Source organism: Tribolium castaneum, chromosome 5 (assembly GCF_031307605.1).
Source record: "Tribolium castaneum strain GA2 chromosome 5, icTriCast1.1, whole genome shotgun sequence".
NCBI classification, from domain to species: domain Eukaryota; kingdom Metazoa; phylum Arthropoda; class Insecta; order Coleoptera; family Tenebrionidae; genus Tribolium; species Tribolium castaneum.
The window spans coordinates 1,873,415-1,892,707 of record NC_087398.1 but is presented as its reverse complement, the minus strand read 5'-3'; the positions used below and the strand labels follow the sequence as shown (position 1 = coordinate 1,892,707).

The window sequence follows — 19,293 nt, the reverse complement described above, 5'->3', positions numbered from 1 at the left end:
GACGTCTATAATTAAATTAAGTAATCGCCATCAAGTGTCCAGAAGCACAAACTGTTGCCGATTAGCAATGCAGAAAAGTTCGTTCGGGAGCAGGCATGCACACGGATTCTGTTATCGCTCTTACCTGGAAAATACAGGCCGACATCTCAATCTGTGAAAAAAGAAAACGACGCACTCCGTCTCGACGCCCGCCGTCCGCCGCTTCGATCTCGGACTTCTGATTTTATTTTCAAACGCTAAAATTGGTACCCCCCATTGGACAGAAATAACGTGAGGCCGGTGCAGGTTACCGTCAACAGTACACTGGGATTATATTTAGTTGATTGCCGGCAATTTCGAAAAGCCGGATGAATTATACAAATATTTAATACAGATGAGGTGTAGGTGGCGACCATAAAAACGATACAGGAGGACATCTACCATATGCCCGGGAAATAACCGCTCTATTTTCATTTTTATCGACGAAGAAATTTTCAGTAAACGCATTCAAAGTCTCGCGTTTCATTTAGGGCGTCCGCCCGATTCCGAGACTAATTGGATTGTTGCAGCGATATTTAGCGTAAGAATGGTTGAATCGGTCGCGTAGGAGGACATTCTTTTAACAAGCCTCGGAGCAAAGCGAGGGTTGAGGCGTCACTCGAATTCAGCGATTTGCCACGGTAGCGTGTATTTAATACAAATTACGTTGTTTATGCAGGAAGCTCGTTGCATTAGGGTCATTAGTGTGATGCAAATTGAATTTATGACTGGAAATGTGGAACAAATCGAAACTTGTAGTACGTCACGCTGAGCTTCACGCGCCGTTAACCGTAATTTAAATTTAACAAAATGTGGATTTTGCACATCTTTTCCAACTCTAGCGGGATGAACTCCAACCCGGAAGGGTAATGGGCTATGAGGAAAAGAACGGGACGTTAAACCGTATCGTGGGACACTTAGTTAAAATCACAAAGATCTATTTATACAGTCCACACCTGGCTTTAGTCTGCCAAGTCTCTCTGACCAAGGTTTTCACGTTTTCTTGTTTGTGGATCTGTACAAATATACTCGAACAAGCAAAAGTTACGTACTTATAAACTCTCGTGGGAGAGAGGATATTATTTCCGTTTCACGAAACTATTGTTAAAACGATAAATGCCACTAAATAAGAAAAAGCTCGCCGGTTGAATGAGGCACTTGAGTCGTTAAGGGACTCAGCTCATTAGCTATATTCCCCGAATAAAGCCTTAATCCCCATATAAAAAGCATGTTTATTTTTTGCGCCACAAACAAACTTCTAAAAACAGCACATGAAGAATTATCAAAGCTCCTGGCAAGTTTCTTTAAGAAAACGCCAAGAAACTGCATTATATCACTTCAAAGTGCACGATAAAAATAATACGTGACCTATTTGCTTATTACTGGTACGAACAAATAGATTCGAGTAAACCGCAGTGCCCTAAAGCTGGCACTTTCACCGACAAAGCTACAACCATACGTTCGAAATATTGATTTAAACCTGGCATAAAAAAATTTCTACCGACTGCGCCAATTAAAACAAAAATTTAATAAAAAATAAATAAATTAAAAATCCATATGCAAAAAAATCTCTCCTACCGACTGCGCCAATTAAGTTAACTGCGTCGAGTTGTTGGAATTACCTGAGTCTGAGTCTCCTTCCTCGTCGTACTCCTCCACGGAGAAGGGGCTGTCCGCCCTGGTGATGGGATCGTCGCTGGTCTGCGTGCAGGGAACCGCCGGCGTGGGTGCGGGTGCGGGGTGTCTGTCCTCAGGTCCTGGCGAAAAGTGCAGTTCCACCGCCCCATCGACCGGAAACCGAGAATCTGCAACGAAAGCCAGCAATTAAATTAGTTCCTCTGCAGCAAAGTTAACTTACCGTTGCAGGCGACATCGAGCTCTTGTCTCGTAAAACTAAGCGTGTAATCGGCTACCGCACAAGTGTGAAATTGGCATGCGAATATCGTCTCTCTTCCTACGTCTCCGCGGTGATAGCACTTTATCAGGATGTCACCCCTTAGCTGCAGGCCACGTCGGCGCTCACCTACCACATTCACCGTAAACTGGCTTACGCCACTTGATACGTTGTAGACGCCTGGAACAAACCAATTTCTTGAGATATGCGGATTGAAAAACGTCAGTTTCCAATATTGCGATTTGAAATACTGGATTACCATTTCTCAGCGTCGCGAGTCTTTAGGGAGATGTTAGATGTGCGAGTTATTTTCTGGATATTATCGGAGCGAGGAAACAAAACGAAAAGTGCAAAATTCCAATTTTAAAACACGATAAAGCAAACAAATTCCCAGCTTCGATAATTTCAAGCGTTATTTATTATTGAAATTGTGTAGGAAGTACCAACAAACTCTTGCACATTTCTTAATACCTTCAGAATTTATAAACCTGCCCCGGGCCTTAATATTGTATGCAAATAATTTTTTGCTTCGAAAGGGAAATATCTTTCAGTAATTTTATTTCAGGCACCGGAAACTAGGCTTCTTTGCTAAATTTACGAGCCTATTCCTGAATAAACATTTGGTGGTTTTAGCTCTGTCGTGTGCAACCAGTAATACACAAGCGTTACTTACTAAAATTAAATAAAAAATTAGCCGTCGTAAAGTTGTTCCAGAGCTAAATGTTTAATTGTAATTATTATCGGGCACCAGCTGCTTAAATTTTTTCGCTCGTCTTGAAAAATGTGTTTTGTTCAAGAGCACTTTAAAAATTTAGAGACTTGACGCTCCCAAAAGTTCCCAAGATCGCGGAACTTTGTAATTGAGTTGGAAATAAGCTCGGGCTTCATACATATGAAGGAATTAAATGTTTTATTCACGAATAAATATGATGGAAATAAAACTAGTTACATGAGAATGGACTTTTATTACTCTAATAAAGTTAACCGAAATGTTGTTGAATGAGCTTGTCCGCTTTATGGAGCATTTGAAAAAATAACGTGATGTCTGTGTCATTGAAGCGAAACGGATATACACAGACAGATCGGTATCAAACATGACCGTTTCAGGCTGAAAGCTCTCGAGGGAATATCAACAGGAAGGTTTTGCATTATCGATTAATTCCTGCAACTGCAATCGCCTGTCAATATTTGAGCAGTGCTTGTAGATAGGCGAAAAGCTGAAATTCCTTACCTGATGTGTAAACCGGAGTCTGGCCTTGGTACAGTTTGAGGAACGCCCTACAGCCTCCTCGTTGGAAGGAAGGGGCGCCAAGGACCGTAACGTGGGTCAGGTATAGAGGATTGGCGTTGATTTTAATGTTGTGCGATAGCAGACCCGCGAAATAGTCCACATATCTGTAATTAATATTTAAATTAAAATTCTCCAAGTGGTGAGAACGCACCGTTTGTTTGAAGGAAGCGCCAGAGGTCCGACGTTGTCGTCCAGAAACCTCCGCATGGAAAATCGGTCCAGGGCTTGTTCCGCGTTTCCGCAAATGCTGGAATAGTGCATGTAAGCCGCCACGATGACGCCCAGCTTATCTTTGTTGCCTCTGAAGGGGAAAAATGATTCAGTCTTGTCCGGGGCGAAAGGTCATCGCGTCCGCTAAAATATTTACCTAGCATGTAATACCGCAATCCTGTGTTGGTCCCCCGAGAGCCAGGAGTCAATTTCCTTGCATACGCTGCAGAGTTTCTCCAAAGGCGGCGCAAAGTTCTGCGCCCAACCTACTTCCTTCACGTGCTTGTGCTCGGTCCTTAACGCTCGTTTAGGCTCGGTGAGATTAAATACCTGTAAAACGCGAATGTTTGTAATTCCACCCCGAATGTAACTCGAGACTCTGCGGCGGGGAAATCTGATGTAATCTTCACGAGTATCGAATTAATACGGGTCTTTCGATCGTGAAAAATTTGGCGGAGGCCCAAACAAGCCGCGCTTATTTAGGGCCATCACACTCACCATGTAATTATCTCCATATTTGTTCCTCAGCATATGAGCGGCTTGCCTTTGTCCCTGTCGGTACGAATGCGAATTCGTCGACGATGGAAACCACACAGAGATAATCCTTTCAGTCACATAACTTAAATCCATGCCGCCGTTGGACGTGGAAGTCCCTCTTGATGACCGCGGCTGGCTTGTGAGAGCTTCACCATTGTAAGAGGTTGAAGCCAGCATCTGGAAAAAGTGGGCAATTCGACTTTTGAGTGCCTCTTGGAGCGTTTTTGTTTGCTGATGTCATTTCTGTTTTTAGACGATAATTTCTCTATATTCCGTCATAAATTGATGCGCCAAGGCAAATGCCAACGGCGAAGGTATTTCAAATAAACAATATGTTGCTAATAAAAATAAATAAAAATGAAATGAAATATCTCCACTGGAAATATTCCGCGTGGGATAATGTACACAATGCCAATTTTAACCGTTCCTTTCCAACGGAATTCACGAAAAAGACGTCAAATTTCATTAAGTGACAATTGATTAAAAGAGTCTGCTACAAATTCTTTCCTCGTCTTTTGGATCAAACAGAACTCATTTAAATTACAATCTTGAAAGGCAAATACCCGGATTTTTCAGACGATGACACATTTCCTAATGTTCTAGAAGACGAATTGAAGTTTCTTTAAATCAACTGCGTGTACTCATTTAATAGTATTTCATGCAACAACCAAATACACTTAATAACCATTAAGTGCGAGCTGCATACACTATTTTTTCTACGACCCGATTGGTCATAATGGAAGTAGAAAAATAAAAACTCGAAAAAGCTAGGCGATAAATAGTTCAAAAGCCCAAAAAAATCACAATAATGAAAAAAATGCATTTTACAACGTTCATAAATAGGTACATCCTTTTTTAGACAAAATCATTCATTAATATTGACATTAACAAACGGTCAACGAAAAACATTTTTGTGGTAAGTGGTGAAAACCAGACCAGTCTCATAAATCAGAAATTCCCAGAAATTATGATGTAACAGAACATTAGTCTAAAGAATTTATTTAAATTACGCGACTCAACCTTTTAATTTTTATTGGAACACCTTTCAATGACGAATAAACCGCTCTTTGACATTGTCATGCACCTAGCGCAGTTTTATTACTTTTAAATATAAATAAATACAATAAAACTCGCGTAGTACAATAACAAAATTGGCCGGAAAAACCTATCTGCAGGAAGTCGAAATTATACCCTACATTGCTGTTATTATCCTGAAAAAGTATGATGGTAAAAGCAATTATTGCTTCGCTAATAAACCATCAAACAGAATCTAATTAGCGCTGAATTCTGAGATTTGGGAAACTAGGTAATAAATAACTTCCAATTATCACACGATGGTGAAAAACGTATCTAATTACAAAACTGCGTCCAAGCTGGCAATTAAATTTGTAATTAGAATAATTGCGAGTGCATTGTGTGACAAGACAACACTTTGTAACGGACGAATTACAACCACACCTGTTGACACCCATTTCCAGAAATATGTCTCTTCCGTTACGTTTAAGGCGGGACAAATATTAGAAAAGAATTCATTAAGTATCTGAGTTAATTAAATTTACAGGTAGGTGTATGTTTTCAGTCATGCACGGTTGGACCGAAAGCAAAACCTTGAAATTTTAATAGCTGTTCTGAAAAAAACCGACGTTTATGGACTACTTTGTGCTATAAATTATAATTGATGGCACGGCTAGACGAGAATAGTTATATAACCAAAAGGAGAGTCGAGATTTATGTCCAAAGACTTAAAAGGATGCTAATTTCGCTTGGATCTTACCTTATTCATCTCGGTTCCGTTTTTCGACAGCTCATCGTGGGTGTGCTGCAACAAAATCGCTTGCCATTAACTGTTTTAATATTTGAGCAAATACAGATAACGTTATTAGGCGCCAGTTCGATTCAATCACAAACGCACTTGTCGTAATTCAGTGTAATTGCTAACTTTACCGGCAATTAGCAAAGAAAATCGCCTACTATTACCCTGCCAAAGAAATTGTCGCTTGTAGCTGTAAAGAAGAAGATTTAGATCGCGTACTAAAGCGTAATAACATAATTTAACTTTCTCGTATTTCTAAGCTCGACTCGCGAAACATGAATTTATAATGAAAGCTGACTGGGTGTATTAGTAGTGATGATTCCGGCGGTCTAAGGACCTAAAATAACATTGATTCATTTACATACACAAATAAACAGCGTGGTTATTGCCCGCCATCACAATATTTTCGTTTCGTCATTGGCTGATTGATTGTCGGGGAGACGAATGCAATTAAAAGCAATCAAGTGCGAGCTTATTGCTGTTATCCATAATTTAACACTTCATCAACTTCCCAGACCCTTCCTTTTACGATAACTCTTTGATCAGAGAGATTCTTAAATAATTAATACATGCACTGCGATAATCACGATGCAGAACGTGATTAAAAACTTAATGCTCAGCTTTTGCATTAAATTAATGAAAGAAAAATCCCAAGACGACATGCTTTTAGCCCGAAGGAAGTTTTAATTTGCTTGTTTGAATAAGACTCAGCTTTTGGCGAGTAATTAATTAATCTCGGAAATATTATCGAAGCTCTTCTGGAAATATCTCAGCGAAATCGAATTTTTTCGTGTTTAAAAACTTGGCGTTAGCCCCGTTTATGAATTGGTTCACTATTTTAAGATTTTTGTTAGCATGGAAATGCTGAAAAAATCATGAGCAAATTAAGGTCCTAAAGCTTTAAAAGCTGAAAAAGCTCCGAAGCTTTCAGTTTAACATCCTCTCTTTGTTTTTGAGAATAAATCCTGTTTTTGATTTGCCAATTCCTGCTGGTAATCGATGAAATGCATCAGAGATGTCAAAATAAAAAACAACAGCTGCAAATTGCAGAACTAAACCGTTGGTAATATCTTAGAACGTAAACTGCAGTGACAGCCCATTTTAATGCTTTGAGTAAATATGTAAATTGCAGCTTGCAGTTCGATGGGTGCAACTGACCCCGTGTAATATATTTCCACTCCTACAGAAAACTGCATCATCATTCAAAAATGTTTGCATCAGCGCTTATTTTTAATTCCTTTGAGTTCACAGTTTAATTTTACCAAGTTTGAAAATGGCAGGGGATTTTTGGACCAACCTGTTCATTTTCGATATGAAACGCCACGTGCCAGATTGTGAATGCGATCCGGTAGAGTAACTTCGCCGTCACTTGCTCCGGAGCAGCATCGGAATTTTTCCGGCACTGACAGCAGCAGCTCACTGGAGTGTCTTTGGGTTTCCTCGACATTTTTTTTTAATAAATTGATCTAGCGACAATATCACAAAAGAATCACAGTTTTGGGAATTTCTGTCATCACAACTATTCAATTACGGATCACAACATAAAACTCCGGTATTGCGGTGCGAGACACGCCCGCCGTCTGCATCCCGGAGTCTCCCCCTCTCCCAGAAACACCCCATCTCGTGCTCCCGGATCTTCCGCAACCGTTCGGCCCGATTCGGGCCGACTTTTACGCAATATAGTTGTAAGTTTCATTGTTGACGAGCTCATCCGAGGCGGTTTTGTCTTCCTTGTGGTCATTTCGTCTCTATGACGACATGAAAACACTTCATCCCGCGTTTTCATCAAAAAGGGCATGAATTTGTGATAAGGGGAGATTGCAAATGCATTCTCCTGAAGCGATGAATTTTAGACTGGAGGTTGTCGACACGTGGGTTAATTAGCGATAAATTTCGGGAATTGTTAATTTGTGGGCATTAACAAGTGACGGGCGAGGTTTATTAGCAGTTATCTGACGTATTTATTTATAAAGTTGCTTTAAAAATATTAATTACGTGTCGACGTCGCTATGGTGTCCTATCATGTTTAATTACGAAAGAATGCGGTTAATAATTCGACGAAAATGGAGTTTTTACTCAATCGGCTACATCTTTATTACGAGCAAATCGAACAAAACGAGACTCTCCGGACGTTTTAATTCGAGCCTCGTTATTAAGACCTGCATTCATTCCCTTAATAATCACACATTTAAATATTGAAACGTTTAATTTCATCTGCTTAATAACAGTTACCTCGGTACTGGTGAAATTTACAAGATTAATTCGCAACATCTTGTCAAGTTTTCGCTCCAAATATTAAGATTTACACTAAAAACATTTCCTTGTATATCTTGCGCTGCTCCTAAAAGCCAAGTTCCGAGGCACAGAAGCTTGTTCGTCAACAACTCCCAACTCATCTTATGCAGCTTAGCCTGTGTTGATGTACAGCAAATACGAGCATGTTTCTACAACTTTATTAGCCATCTCGTGAATATAAATTCGTGAACAAGTTAATTACTGCCATTATTTCATTAATTTTCTCTATAAATAAGTTTGTGGTTTGTTAATAAACCAAGCTGAATCGAGAAAATGTCAATATTTGTGATGCTAGAAACTTAGCTTTGGGGTAAAGTGAAGTTCAACAAGAAAGTTTGATTACTTAAAGTGTTGCAAAATGGGGAATAAAACTAGTCTAGAAATTTCGCTACACGTTTAATCGGATGACAATAACGTGATTACTGGTATGAAATTAATGACATTACATTTTGGATTAAATTTATTCAATAGTCAGAATTTAACAGTAATTACTACATTAATATCAGTCGATTCATTCATTATACATAACACGTGAATATAAATCAGAATCCTTTGTTTAAATATAGATTTTTTTGGCCTCACACCAAGCTGGCCCCAGGTGTATGTTTGTTTACGGGTAAAAAATACAATTCGCAAGTTGACACTTCTTTTATCAGAGTGAAATTCCGCACAATTCCTCGACTTTGTATCTAATCGAATCTTGGGAAATAAGCGGCGCGGAAATTGCTGATTCCATGTCGGCAACAACTACCACATAAAATAATTGCCGCGTTATAACCCAACATGAAAAGCATTTATAAAAAGCCTTGGTACATTTAAATAATTCCCATTACTCATCCGCTCCATGTATTAAATCACAGCATGATTGCAATTATTCCGGTGGTATTGTATTATAAGTGTTGATAAAACATTCCGCTCGATTTAATTGAATAGGCGGTGCACTAAAACCAGGGATCGGTTTTACCAAAGTGTGAAAAGTTTTGGGTATGCGGCCCCAATTAGCACTCACCCCCGTCCAGTGGAAGTAGAACAGGTCCCGTTGGGGGTAGAAGGGCGCCATTTCGGCCACTGAGACACTATTTTACGCGGAATAAAATAATGGTAGTGGAGCGGTCCGAATCGCGCGACTTGAATCCCAACACTAATTGGTAGCGAATTTTTCGAGCTCAGCACCAAGACGGCGGACATGTGAGCGTGCTTCTCAACAGCGAGTAACGCGATATCCTTCAATTTGCGAGCAATATCCTCCACGATAATTTATGAACCCACACATGCATGAGAAATATTTTTATATTGCCCTACCGCATCCATTACTGCCACGCCATAAATCCCGGGGGTTTCGCTTCACTCGGTCACCGAGGGGGCACGCGGCGAAAATCATTATAAATAGATTAATGCGGTGCATTTTTGCGAAAAATTCAACTGGGCGAAGGTGAGGAGTTATGCAGAGCCTCCAACCAGTTTAGAATAGCAAATAAGGACTTACGTCACCGCTCTTTTTGGCGTTTTGCGCTCGCATGCATAAGTAATCGCCGGTTTATGGCTATTTTTACGTTTATTCCGAGTATAGGTGCGAGCTGAACGAAATCGTAATTAAAATCGGACATGGACTTGAGCACAGATTTGTGGCGAAGCTGCTTCGCCGAATTTCAATTATTCGCCATATCTACCTGACGCGATAACAGTCTCAAGAATGTGAACCCTTTTAAACATTAGAAACTTCCTTCGTGTTTCGAGTGTTTACACTCTCCTGCTGGAATGCTGTTTAAAATCACAACCTCCCCGCATTTATTTATAGAGTAGTGCTTTATAAAAATGTACACATGATTTATCAATCCACCAAAGCCGGGGACAAATGTTTACGGATTTAATTTTCGTGGTCGGAAGCCAATTTATTTCAAGTGATAGGAACTGTAAATTGTGCAGTTAGCGCCATTAGGCAAAAATTATTCTAGCTTGGGGATGCTTGAACGTTCACAAATAACATTTCCGACATTTAAATATCAAGGGAACGTTCGTTTTTGCGCACAATGCGCTAAAATGTGATGTGAGATGGGAGGAAGATAAATTTGAAATAAATTGTGCTGCGATTAATAAATTCGGGATAATTCTAACGTCTGACTGGCCGTTTATTTTCAGTTGTTAAAAATTCATTCAGTAGCACAGTCGGGCCATAATTCCCCATTTAAAACATGTAAATCGTTTAATTATAATGCTAGTCTTGAAGCACGTGCTGGGCCCCTCAATTGCCTTTAATTGAATGTCTTGCGAATTTTAAGCACTTGTAAATTGGTCTGCATTGTATTTGCATGTCATTGCTGCACCAAATCGTGGTCAAAAAAACGAATAAAACATTTTGACGGTGTATTTAGTGTCGCGGTGAAACTTTTTTAGGCCTTGTTAAGACGTGTATTTTATTTTGCATATTTAAGACCGGTCAAGTTATTCAAATCAAGAGAGCAAATATTTACCATAGTAACGCAAAATTATAAAAATTTGGTTTTTTATGTTAGGGACAAGGCTATTTGAAAAATCGATTCTTGTTGGCACATTATTTAATGGCCAAAACCTGTTAAAAGTCAAACCATCTAAGTGAATATATTTCACTAAATACGGGTTTATTATGCAAATAGCGCATAATTAATGTGTGTTTTTGATTCTGATAAAATCCCGTGCTGGAAACCCGCTTATTATTATTATTATGTAAATTCTGTCGGGACAAATTGGCATTATTCCCGAACGACATGGAGTTTATGACTGGAAGAAATAATTCATCTCCACTATTTTGGGACAGAACTGGAAGAAGTCGTGTCGCCATGAATTAATTGTGCAAGTAAGCGCCTTCCCAGTGTTACAGTTTTGATGTTTGTCGGTTGATAAAAGTTAAAAAATTTACGTACACCGGGAAAGTCAATACATTTTTACCAAATTTTGCTTAACAAGGTTGAAATGTAGCACTTTTATTACGTTTGCGTTTTAATTCCGGTTAATCAGATAACGCGTCCGTTTTTTAAAAACTCTTAAACATGTTAAGTATTTTTCATTGACCTCTGACTCCGAGATTTGGATCAAGATTCCTGCTGCAAGGTTACAAGTCAAATTCTATGTTTAAAATAAAATTGTTTGTGTAAATTTATTATCAACCGAGACAGAACGGGAAAAAAGGATTCTATTTGGCTGCACTTTATCCTCTTTAGGGCAATTAGGGAGAAGTAGTCTTGTCGTTTCCAGTCTATTGGAATGAGGGAACAATGAGGAACACAAAGAACCAATTCTGAGCTAATTGAAGTAGGGCTTAACTTATAGTGTATCGATTTTGAAAATTTACGAATGTTTCAACGTACAGGTATCATTAAATTAGCATTAACGCCCGTATAAAAATGTAGTAATGTAAACTGCCTCAAAATTTTTATGAGGCCAAACTTTGGCCATAAATAAACGTCGAATGATTGTATTCCGATTAGATGAATATATTAACTGTTAATTAAAATGAAAATTATATTGGATATATAATTAATTGGTTTATTAACAAGTTGTACAAGCGATTTACGAGAAATATGGCTTTTTAAACACGAATTAAAAACGCGTTCACTCCGCCACGCCAATTATCCTGAATTTATTCTTATTGTCCTGTCAGAATTACAATACTCGTCAAAGACCAAATGTTCATTATCCCAAAAATAATCCAACGATTTGGAGCAGCTGTTCTCATTTGAATAATTCAAATGCAAAACAGGAATAAACAATAGCTTAATTCAATTGAATAAATTCGATAAATATGAACAGTGCTCTAATTGCGTGCAGCGCAACAAAATATTGTTGTAAAGCTTATTGTACACACCACACACTTTTAATCTTATCAACGCATCCGCCAAAAATAAACCGGAGATAAAGGTGGTTCCACTAACTTTTCACCAGCAGGTGTAGAAACGATCTCTTTCCACGCCGTTCCAACTTGCATAAATCACCAAAATTTGCTGCCAAGTTTGCCATTCGTGGAGGAACACAGTATCCATCAGCCGGAAGGCTCCGGAAACAAACCACTCGATTGTCACGCCAACATACCGTAAACAAAAGCTCGCGAACGCCGGAAATTGCCGCCACCGATCGTCGGCGTCGCGACGCTGTGGATGTGGCGGAAATCGCGCCGAAGTCTCGCAGATGCCGTCGAGTCACTGACTCCAGTTGCTGTTCTTAGCCGCGCTCTTTGCAACGGCAACGATCAAACGCTTGGTGCCAAGACAACGCTAATTGCAGGACCGGTTCAGGAGGGGTTCGAATTTTCACTGACCAGCGCATGGGAGAGGCTTTGCGCAGGACGGAAGAGCAACTGGTGCTTGCTGGATGTGTCACTAGAAGGGTGTTTGCCTTTCTAATCCTACATCCTCACAAATCTTTCGGTCACGGTCCATTGCAGGACTGACGCCAATAATTAATACAAGAATCGGGCCGTGAGGAGCGTAATTGGATTTGGAAGGCGAGCGCAGCTTTGTGTCGAATGATTATCACACGACCGACATGAGAGGGATTAACTTCAGATAACTCGCTTCGAAACACCGGGATTGACGCTTTAATTAAACACTGGTTCGGGCTTAAGAAAGCTTTCCGCAAAAAACGTGGTAAACGCTTGACACAACGCCGAAATTCCAACATTTTTGACCCAATTTAGTGATCTTTCGGATTATTTTTGAGAAATTATGCACATCAAAAGAGTGAATTAAACATAGGAAAAGAGCTTTTGACGCAACTTAATGATTCTTTGGCCCAGTGTAGTGAGTAAGATTTAGCAAAATTTCACAAAAAGACGAAAATTACACCATTTTTTATTCAACTAAATAATGAAAATGAAAAGAACAAAACGGTTTGTTCCAATGAATTCTACGATTTATTTTACATATAATATTGTTTTTTAAAACACGAATTTTTTTAATTTATGACCAAAATTATAGCTGAGGGTCATACCTTCACAAAAAGATTTTTTTGTAAAAACTGGCTGTAGCAAAGTTTTTTGCACTTATAAATGCCTTTAGAACCCCCTAAACTTCTTAAAAATGCAAAAAAACTTCCAACAGATTCGATTGAAAAGTTTCATTTTTCCGATTTTTGTCAAAATTTTGGTCGATTTTAAAATCACTATTAGATATACTCGTAACTCCATTAAGTTTATTGTTTCGGAAAGCTCTTTTAATTATTAATTGTTCATGTATTTTACTAATTAAAAAAAAGATCACTGATCTAAAGAAGAATTAAAATTTCTCGAAAAAATTTACGTGATCTTATTAACCATCTGAGACAAATCATAGACTTAGCCCTCGTAAAAAAATAACCAACAAAGGAATTAATATTTTGCGATTATCGATGATTAGTTCTTTCTTTACTAGTTAGTGTTTTTTGTATTAGTTTTGCAATAAACGGTTTAACAAAATTAGTCCATTTCTCTCAGTTGGACTGAGTTTATTTTGCTTGGACCCCCTTTCCTGCAGAAGCCAAGCGTTCGGAGCCGTTGGCTGCCAAGGTGTGCGGTGGCAGAGACGTAGAAAGCACGTGCTTAACGGTCTTGAGAAAGGGAAGCAATCCGGCACACGAACAGCTCTTACACATGTTCTTGATGAACATGGGAACATGAGATGGCGCCCAACCCCTTACCAGATGCGGAAGTTGCGACGCTTAAATGCATCTGCATCGACCACAAAATACCAAGGGGATTAAAAACGAGGCTTGTTTCGGTCGTGTTTGTTTTGCAAAGTGTCTTACGTGTGACATGTTGGCGGTGAAAAATGGTGATAAAGTACACAAAACTTGTTATTTATACTAATTTATTCGGATTATTAATTTATTTAGATCGGGTGCGTGATCAATCAAGATTTATTCCGCTTGGATGCAGGAGGAGTTTTTATTGGGAGTTTGTGGTCGTGTGAAGAACACACTCTCAAAGACATATGGAGAGGATGGTAGCTGTGTGAGCTGTTATCGAGTTTTTTGAAGACGCTATTAAAGTTTTTCCCCCGAAAGCCAATTAATACACAAGCTGGATCAGACCAATGCATGCTTATTATGAATTATTCAAATTTGACCCGAACTCTAATTAACACAACATCCAATATGCCGTGCACAGAATTGCAAATTTGTTAGCTTTATTGTTGCACTCCAGTTGTCGATTTTCTCCAACACAAAACGTAAAATAAATTATCTTGATCTCATCTTATTCTGTCTGCATATAAATTACTATTATGCCTTTACTGCTCATAAAACTTATGATTTTGTATTTCCTCATTAGTTTCTTGTTTGCATTCTCACAACTATACGTCTCAATAGACCAATACTAATCCTCAAATCTTCACAACTTTAGAGCATCGTAACTCGGCTTTACAATTATTGTTATCACCCTTCCACATATTATTGTTCGTAATATTTTATTGGTGCTAAAACCCACCACAAATAAATTCTTGTTGACTTAATAGTGCTTGGAAACAAGTCTAAACAACTCAAGACATAGTAAAAACGCACAGTGTCCAGTGTTTAAAAATTAATTTGGTTCGCCTCAAACGTGGCTAGAATCAGAAAACTAGCCCATTTTATTTCGTAAAAAATTAACCCGTGTGGGTTTAGTGGAAGCGTGGAGCTTTACTTGGAAGTCCAAACACTGCCGCATTAGCTGCATAATTCGTTTGACCTTTATTAGCAAAGTGGCTACTAACCCATTTTGATGGTAATATAACTGACCTACAAGGCCGAGGGCGCGTCTGTCCGGATATCGACTGGATACTTCCGCTCCACAACATCTTGTTTCGTGATTACACACCTTCATCGGTAATAAATTGTAATCCACACAAAACGTATACAGGTGTCGGTCGTGTGGGTATTGCATGAGCAATTTTCATAATGATAATTGAAAGAAAATATCGTACTCAAGGTCGCTTCCATTTATACACCTGTTTTACGCAAAGTCACAGCCGATTAGCGTGTGGAACACATAAAATTTGGGGAATGTGTAAGGAGTTATCCTTCAGGATTATAAAAAGTGACAGGATACAAATCTGAGCAGAGACACAATTAATCTGTTTTTTACAAGTGATAAAAGGGTCAACATGTTACAAATGTGAAGACTGTATTTATGGAACGGATGTTTGGGCGAGAAAGCAAAATTGGAGAAAACACTCAACTCGCTTCCATTTCTAGTCTGGCAAATATGGAAGCTCCTTTTAGCTAAAATTTCTAGTGGAAAAAGTGAAATCTTGTAGAAAACGTCTATGACTATGCACCACATTTTTGTATAATTTATTTCACAACTGTTTACAGATTTAGCTCATGCTCATTGTTAGCAGATTCCTTGTTGTTTGAAGAGTTTAAATTTTTGTCAAGCTGTAAATGCAATTACGGTAAATACTCACATTATTATAAAAATTGTGAGTACGACACGTGGGTAAGTCATGCATTTTAAAATATGCAATTGTGGACAGGTGGTTATTAGGTTTTTACTTGAGGAATGCCATTCCAAGTTTTTCAGTTCGTAAAGTTAAGATATTTACTTTATCATACGGAAAGCGAGAAGTATGAGAGTGCTCGATGATCAACGGCTGCCGAAGTTCCCATGAAAGTTAGAAGTCTGAAAACTTTATCTTGAATTTATAAAGTCAAAGAAAATAAAATGCGAATCGTGATCATCTCCGTCAGGATAACATTTCAGGAGATAATAAACAGGTTGTTGATGGGTTTTGCTATTCATAGTTTGACTACTGCATTGCAATATTTTGGGAATCAGGGCCACGATTTCTAAAAATTGCCACGTTTATGAACGTCTAAAGTTCCCAAAGATAGCTCTTGTATAAAGAAAAAGGGTAATAAATTTTTGGTTAAGTCTGGAACGTCTTTTATGATGTTGTGAAAGCATGTTGGATAAATATACAGTTTTTACAACCCAAATTAAAATATGTGTGAAAAAGTAAGTGACAAGTGAAAATCTCATTCCTCAATCTGGGATCGCTCAACTCGAAACAATTTACTATAAATGGCAAAGAGCAATCTCCACATATCGCTTCACAAGATAGACTTTTAAATCTAATTCCTGATTTATTGCGTATTTTTGAAATCTAATCCAACGGAACATCTTTCAAACAGGAAATAAGAAGGAAGCCATTAATCTTATTTTACGCCAGTATTTCAGTAGGTATTTTATTTCACCTACCTGTCGTCAAATTCAAAAGTTGTTAATTATTTCTGACACACTACCTCAAAGTGGCCAAACATGAACATAAATTTTATAAACAGAACTATAAAGCTCTTGATGGCTTAATTAATGAAAGAGTTTTTCAAAAGTTCTAGAAATAGTGAGACGATGTTTCTAATCTAACGTGCAGTTATTAGGTGACGAGCACACAGTTCGTGATGTTAGTCATTCTTGTTAGTGACAATACAGCTCTTCTCTTACCAAAACGACTTCGACTTGGCTTTGCACCGGTTCGTACGTAACTTGGACCGTTTCAATTTGTACAAGTTGTCGTGATTCGGGTCTTTCGGGAACGTTAACGTTGCCATTCGGTGTGACTCCGTTAACTTTAACAATTTTACTTTCGTCATCGTCTTTCGGGGGAGTTTTAATCGTAATAGTGGGAGGTTTTTTCTTGCTTTGCCGATGTATCTGCCAACTCGTATCCGTGTACCTCTGAACAGCTTCCTGAAAAAGTTCGGTCAATATCTCTGTATCCTTAAACAAGATGCTATGTGTCAACTACTTTTCGCTAGAATTTTTCCAAAGCTCGGTGCTATTTATGCGCGTATCTATAATCCACGATGTCATTTAACAAGCAAAACCGCCTGAATTAGCTCACGTTTCTGCCCGTTTCAAGATATATAGTCGAGATGTCTGCGATATTTGTTGTGTAATTTATAATACAGATAGCTCATTACATACTTAATCTGTCATTAAAAATTCTGCTATTTATGGGCAGGTCTCGCAATTATGAGCATACGTAAAATGAAAACCATACTAAAAATAAAAACTATGTCGCAGAAGTAAAATCCTTATCAACTACACAAAATTATGCATTTTATATAGGTACCTGCATACGCAATTCTTAATTATAGAAAAATATCCAGTCTTAGAAGTGAATACAATTATTTTTTTAAACTAGGACTGTAAAATAAAATAAACATGCTTGAACATTGAGCCGTTTCTCCTTCCTTTCATTCAAATTAACCTACAATCAATACATTAATTTATAACAAAATATTAATCATCTACCTATAAACTAGGTTTCGCGTGCTTTGTGTCAGTTAAGCTGAAAATGAGAAAAAGGGAATTTCTCAAAATTTCTCTTCCAGTATAAAAGATCGCTTTTGCGTTAAATTGGTGTCATCATTTTCCTTTTTTTTAGATTGAGAAAGCTACAGATAATTATAGTCATAAATACAATAATTCAAACACAATGAAAATATTTATCTTATTAAATTATCACTGGGGAAGCACAGGTCGTTCAAGAAATTTAATTAATTTGATTACAATTAGGCGTCATTCGTACGTTCTGTATTGTTTCCTGTAGGACGTGACTTATGTAATGTTTCTAAAATGCATCTAGACAATAAGTAATAGCGTGCATTCATTGCTGTTTCGAAGAATGCAGTTCTTATAGTATGATAGAAGCAGAGAGGACGTTGACTTTGAAATATTTAATTCACAAGCTAATCTTTAAATCCAACGCCAAAAGTAGTAAAAATCAGTTTGGCAATGGCAATTTGGGTGATGTTATCACGAAAACAACGTGATAAAGGAGCCACAATGGAATTTCAAAACTTTTTATTGGGCAGTAATCAAAGGATTAAGGTAGGATTGTATTTAAATGCAAAATAATAGTTTTCGATGATGTAATTTTTGTAGTTTGATTGATCGATGGAAAACTACGTCTGGCTAGTTAATAGTGAATTATAATTTAACTGTGTTGAAATTAATTAGGCAAAATTCCCCTGCGCACCTTTATCAGCATGATTGTCGCCAATAAAGCGTTCACAATGAACAAAAGTGTTATTCATTTTGATTCAAGCCATTGCGTTCCATCGCCACGTTCCATCAATAAATCCAACTTTCCTGTGGAAATCTGAAAACGCCGAAGCACCCAATAACACAACAAACGTGCCATAATCCCAATCGAAAAAAGCTGGTTTGTTTCTGTTAAACGATTCATTTCGTCCACAAAGCGAGCTTTCACAAATTTCCGAACAAAGTTTCCGGTCAATTACTTGAACAAGTGTGTCCGCAAGAACTCCTCAACTTCTGAAAAGGTTTCGCTGATGGCGTGTCTATAAAGATTTCAGCTCGAACGGTTTTATTAAGTCATAAACACTTGTGCGACGTGAAGCTCGTGCTAATTCAGACATGTGTTTTAAATCGTCCAATGATTGTTGAAATTTATTCTGTATAAAACGTTGAATGCGACCAACATGTGGCGGCTTAACAGTTCGCTCACGTTTTCGGAGAATACACATTTAATTCCTGCAGTCTTTATACGCAAAACATGAAGCTTTCGCCGACAAAGGAAGATGAAAATTTTGCGCTTTGCGCGAACTTGTACTCGAGTCAGGTTTACAAATATGAAACGAAATCGAATTTTATGCACAACACGAGTGGAGGAGGAAGCTCGTGATGAATTAAATCAGAGATGGATCGTGAAGCCGCTACATTAAAATATCGTTTCACGGACCCTATGATTAATTGAATCTTAATTGAAATTTATTGGGGCACTAAATCCACAACATGGCTTCACTGAACGAAGTGTGAATTATATTGATGAAAGCAGACTGTTGTACACTGCTTGACCTACTCTTTCCCACACCGAAAAACATCAATTCGGCCTTGGTCACACATTTGGACTCATCTTGCATTTCCGAAAAAAAGACATCATCACTGGTTTGGCCACGGGTTATTTACGTCACGTCTAATTTGCAATTATGGTGTCAAGGCGGTCGTTAAAATTAATAATAAATAATTACGAGACAATTATGTAATTACGCCTCATGAATAACTAGATGAACTGCTCGGACTTTTCTATGTCTGACTTATCTGCGTCATGACGATGCTTCTGAGGTAGAGCAGAACGTATAGAAAGCTTAAAAAAATTCCTCTTTTTTCTGTTTTTACAATTAGTTTGAAAAGCTTGTCAGGAAAATGTATTATTTCGACGTTTTCCTCGCTATACGTGTATCGTTTAGCGGTTCATGAATTTTTATTGTGCTCTTGTGTAC

At 38.1% G+C, this 19,293-nt stretch overlaps 1 protein-coding gene across 16 annotated transcripts in view; it reads right to left on the bottom strand.

The window, feature by feature from the left end:
• by (blistery) overlaps positions 1 to 19,293 on the bottom strand; it is a 68,142-nt gene that overhangs the window by 9,942 nt on the left and 38,907 nt on the right. For 8 of the 16 annotated variants that reach the window (XM_008196153.3, XM_008196161.3, XM_008196154.3 and 5 more), the window contains 8 exons: positions 16,487 to 16,732; positions 5,725 to 5,769; positions 3,912 to 4,127; positions 3,571 to 3,743; positions 3,355 to 3,504; positions 3,144 to 3,307; positions 1,877 to 2,092; positions 1,641 to 1,823 (listed from right to left, as the gene is read on the bottom strand). In XM_008196153.3, coding sequence (XP_008194375.2) covers positions 1,641 to 1,823; positions 1,877 to 2,092; positions 3,144 to 3,307; positions 3,355 to 3,504; positions 3,571 to 3,743; positions 3,912 to 4,127; positions 5,725 to 5,769; positions 16,487 to 16,732 — 1,393 coding nt within the window. Of the gene's footprint in view, positions 1 to 1,640; positions 1,824 to 1,876; positions 2,093 to 3,143; positions 3,308 to 3,354; positions 3,505 to 3,570; positions 3,744 to 3,911; positions 4,128 to 5,724; positions 5,770 to 7,060; positions 7,226 to 9,067; positions 9,406 to 11,966; positions 12,217 to 16,486; positions 16,733 to 19,293 lie in introns of those variants that run through there. The other 8 variants (XM_008196159.3, XM_008196164.3, XM_008196163.3 and 5 more) reach the window with 6 other exon arrangements.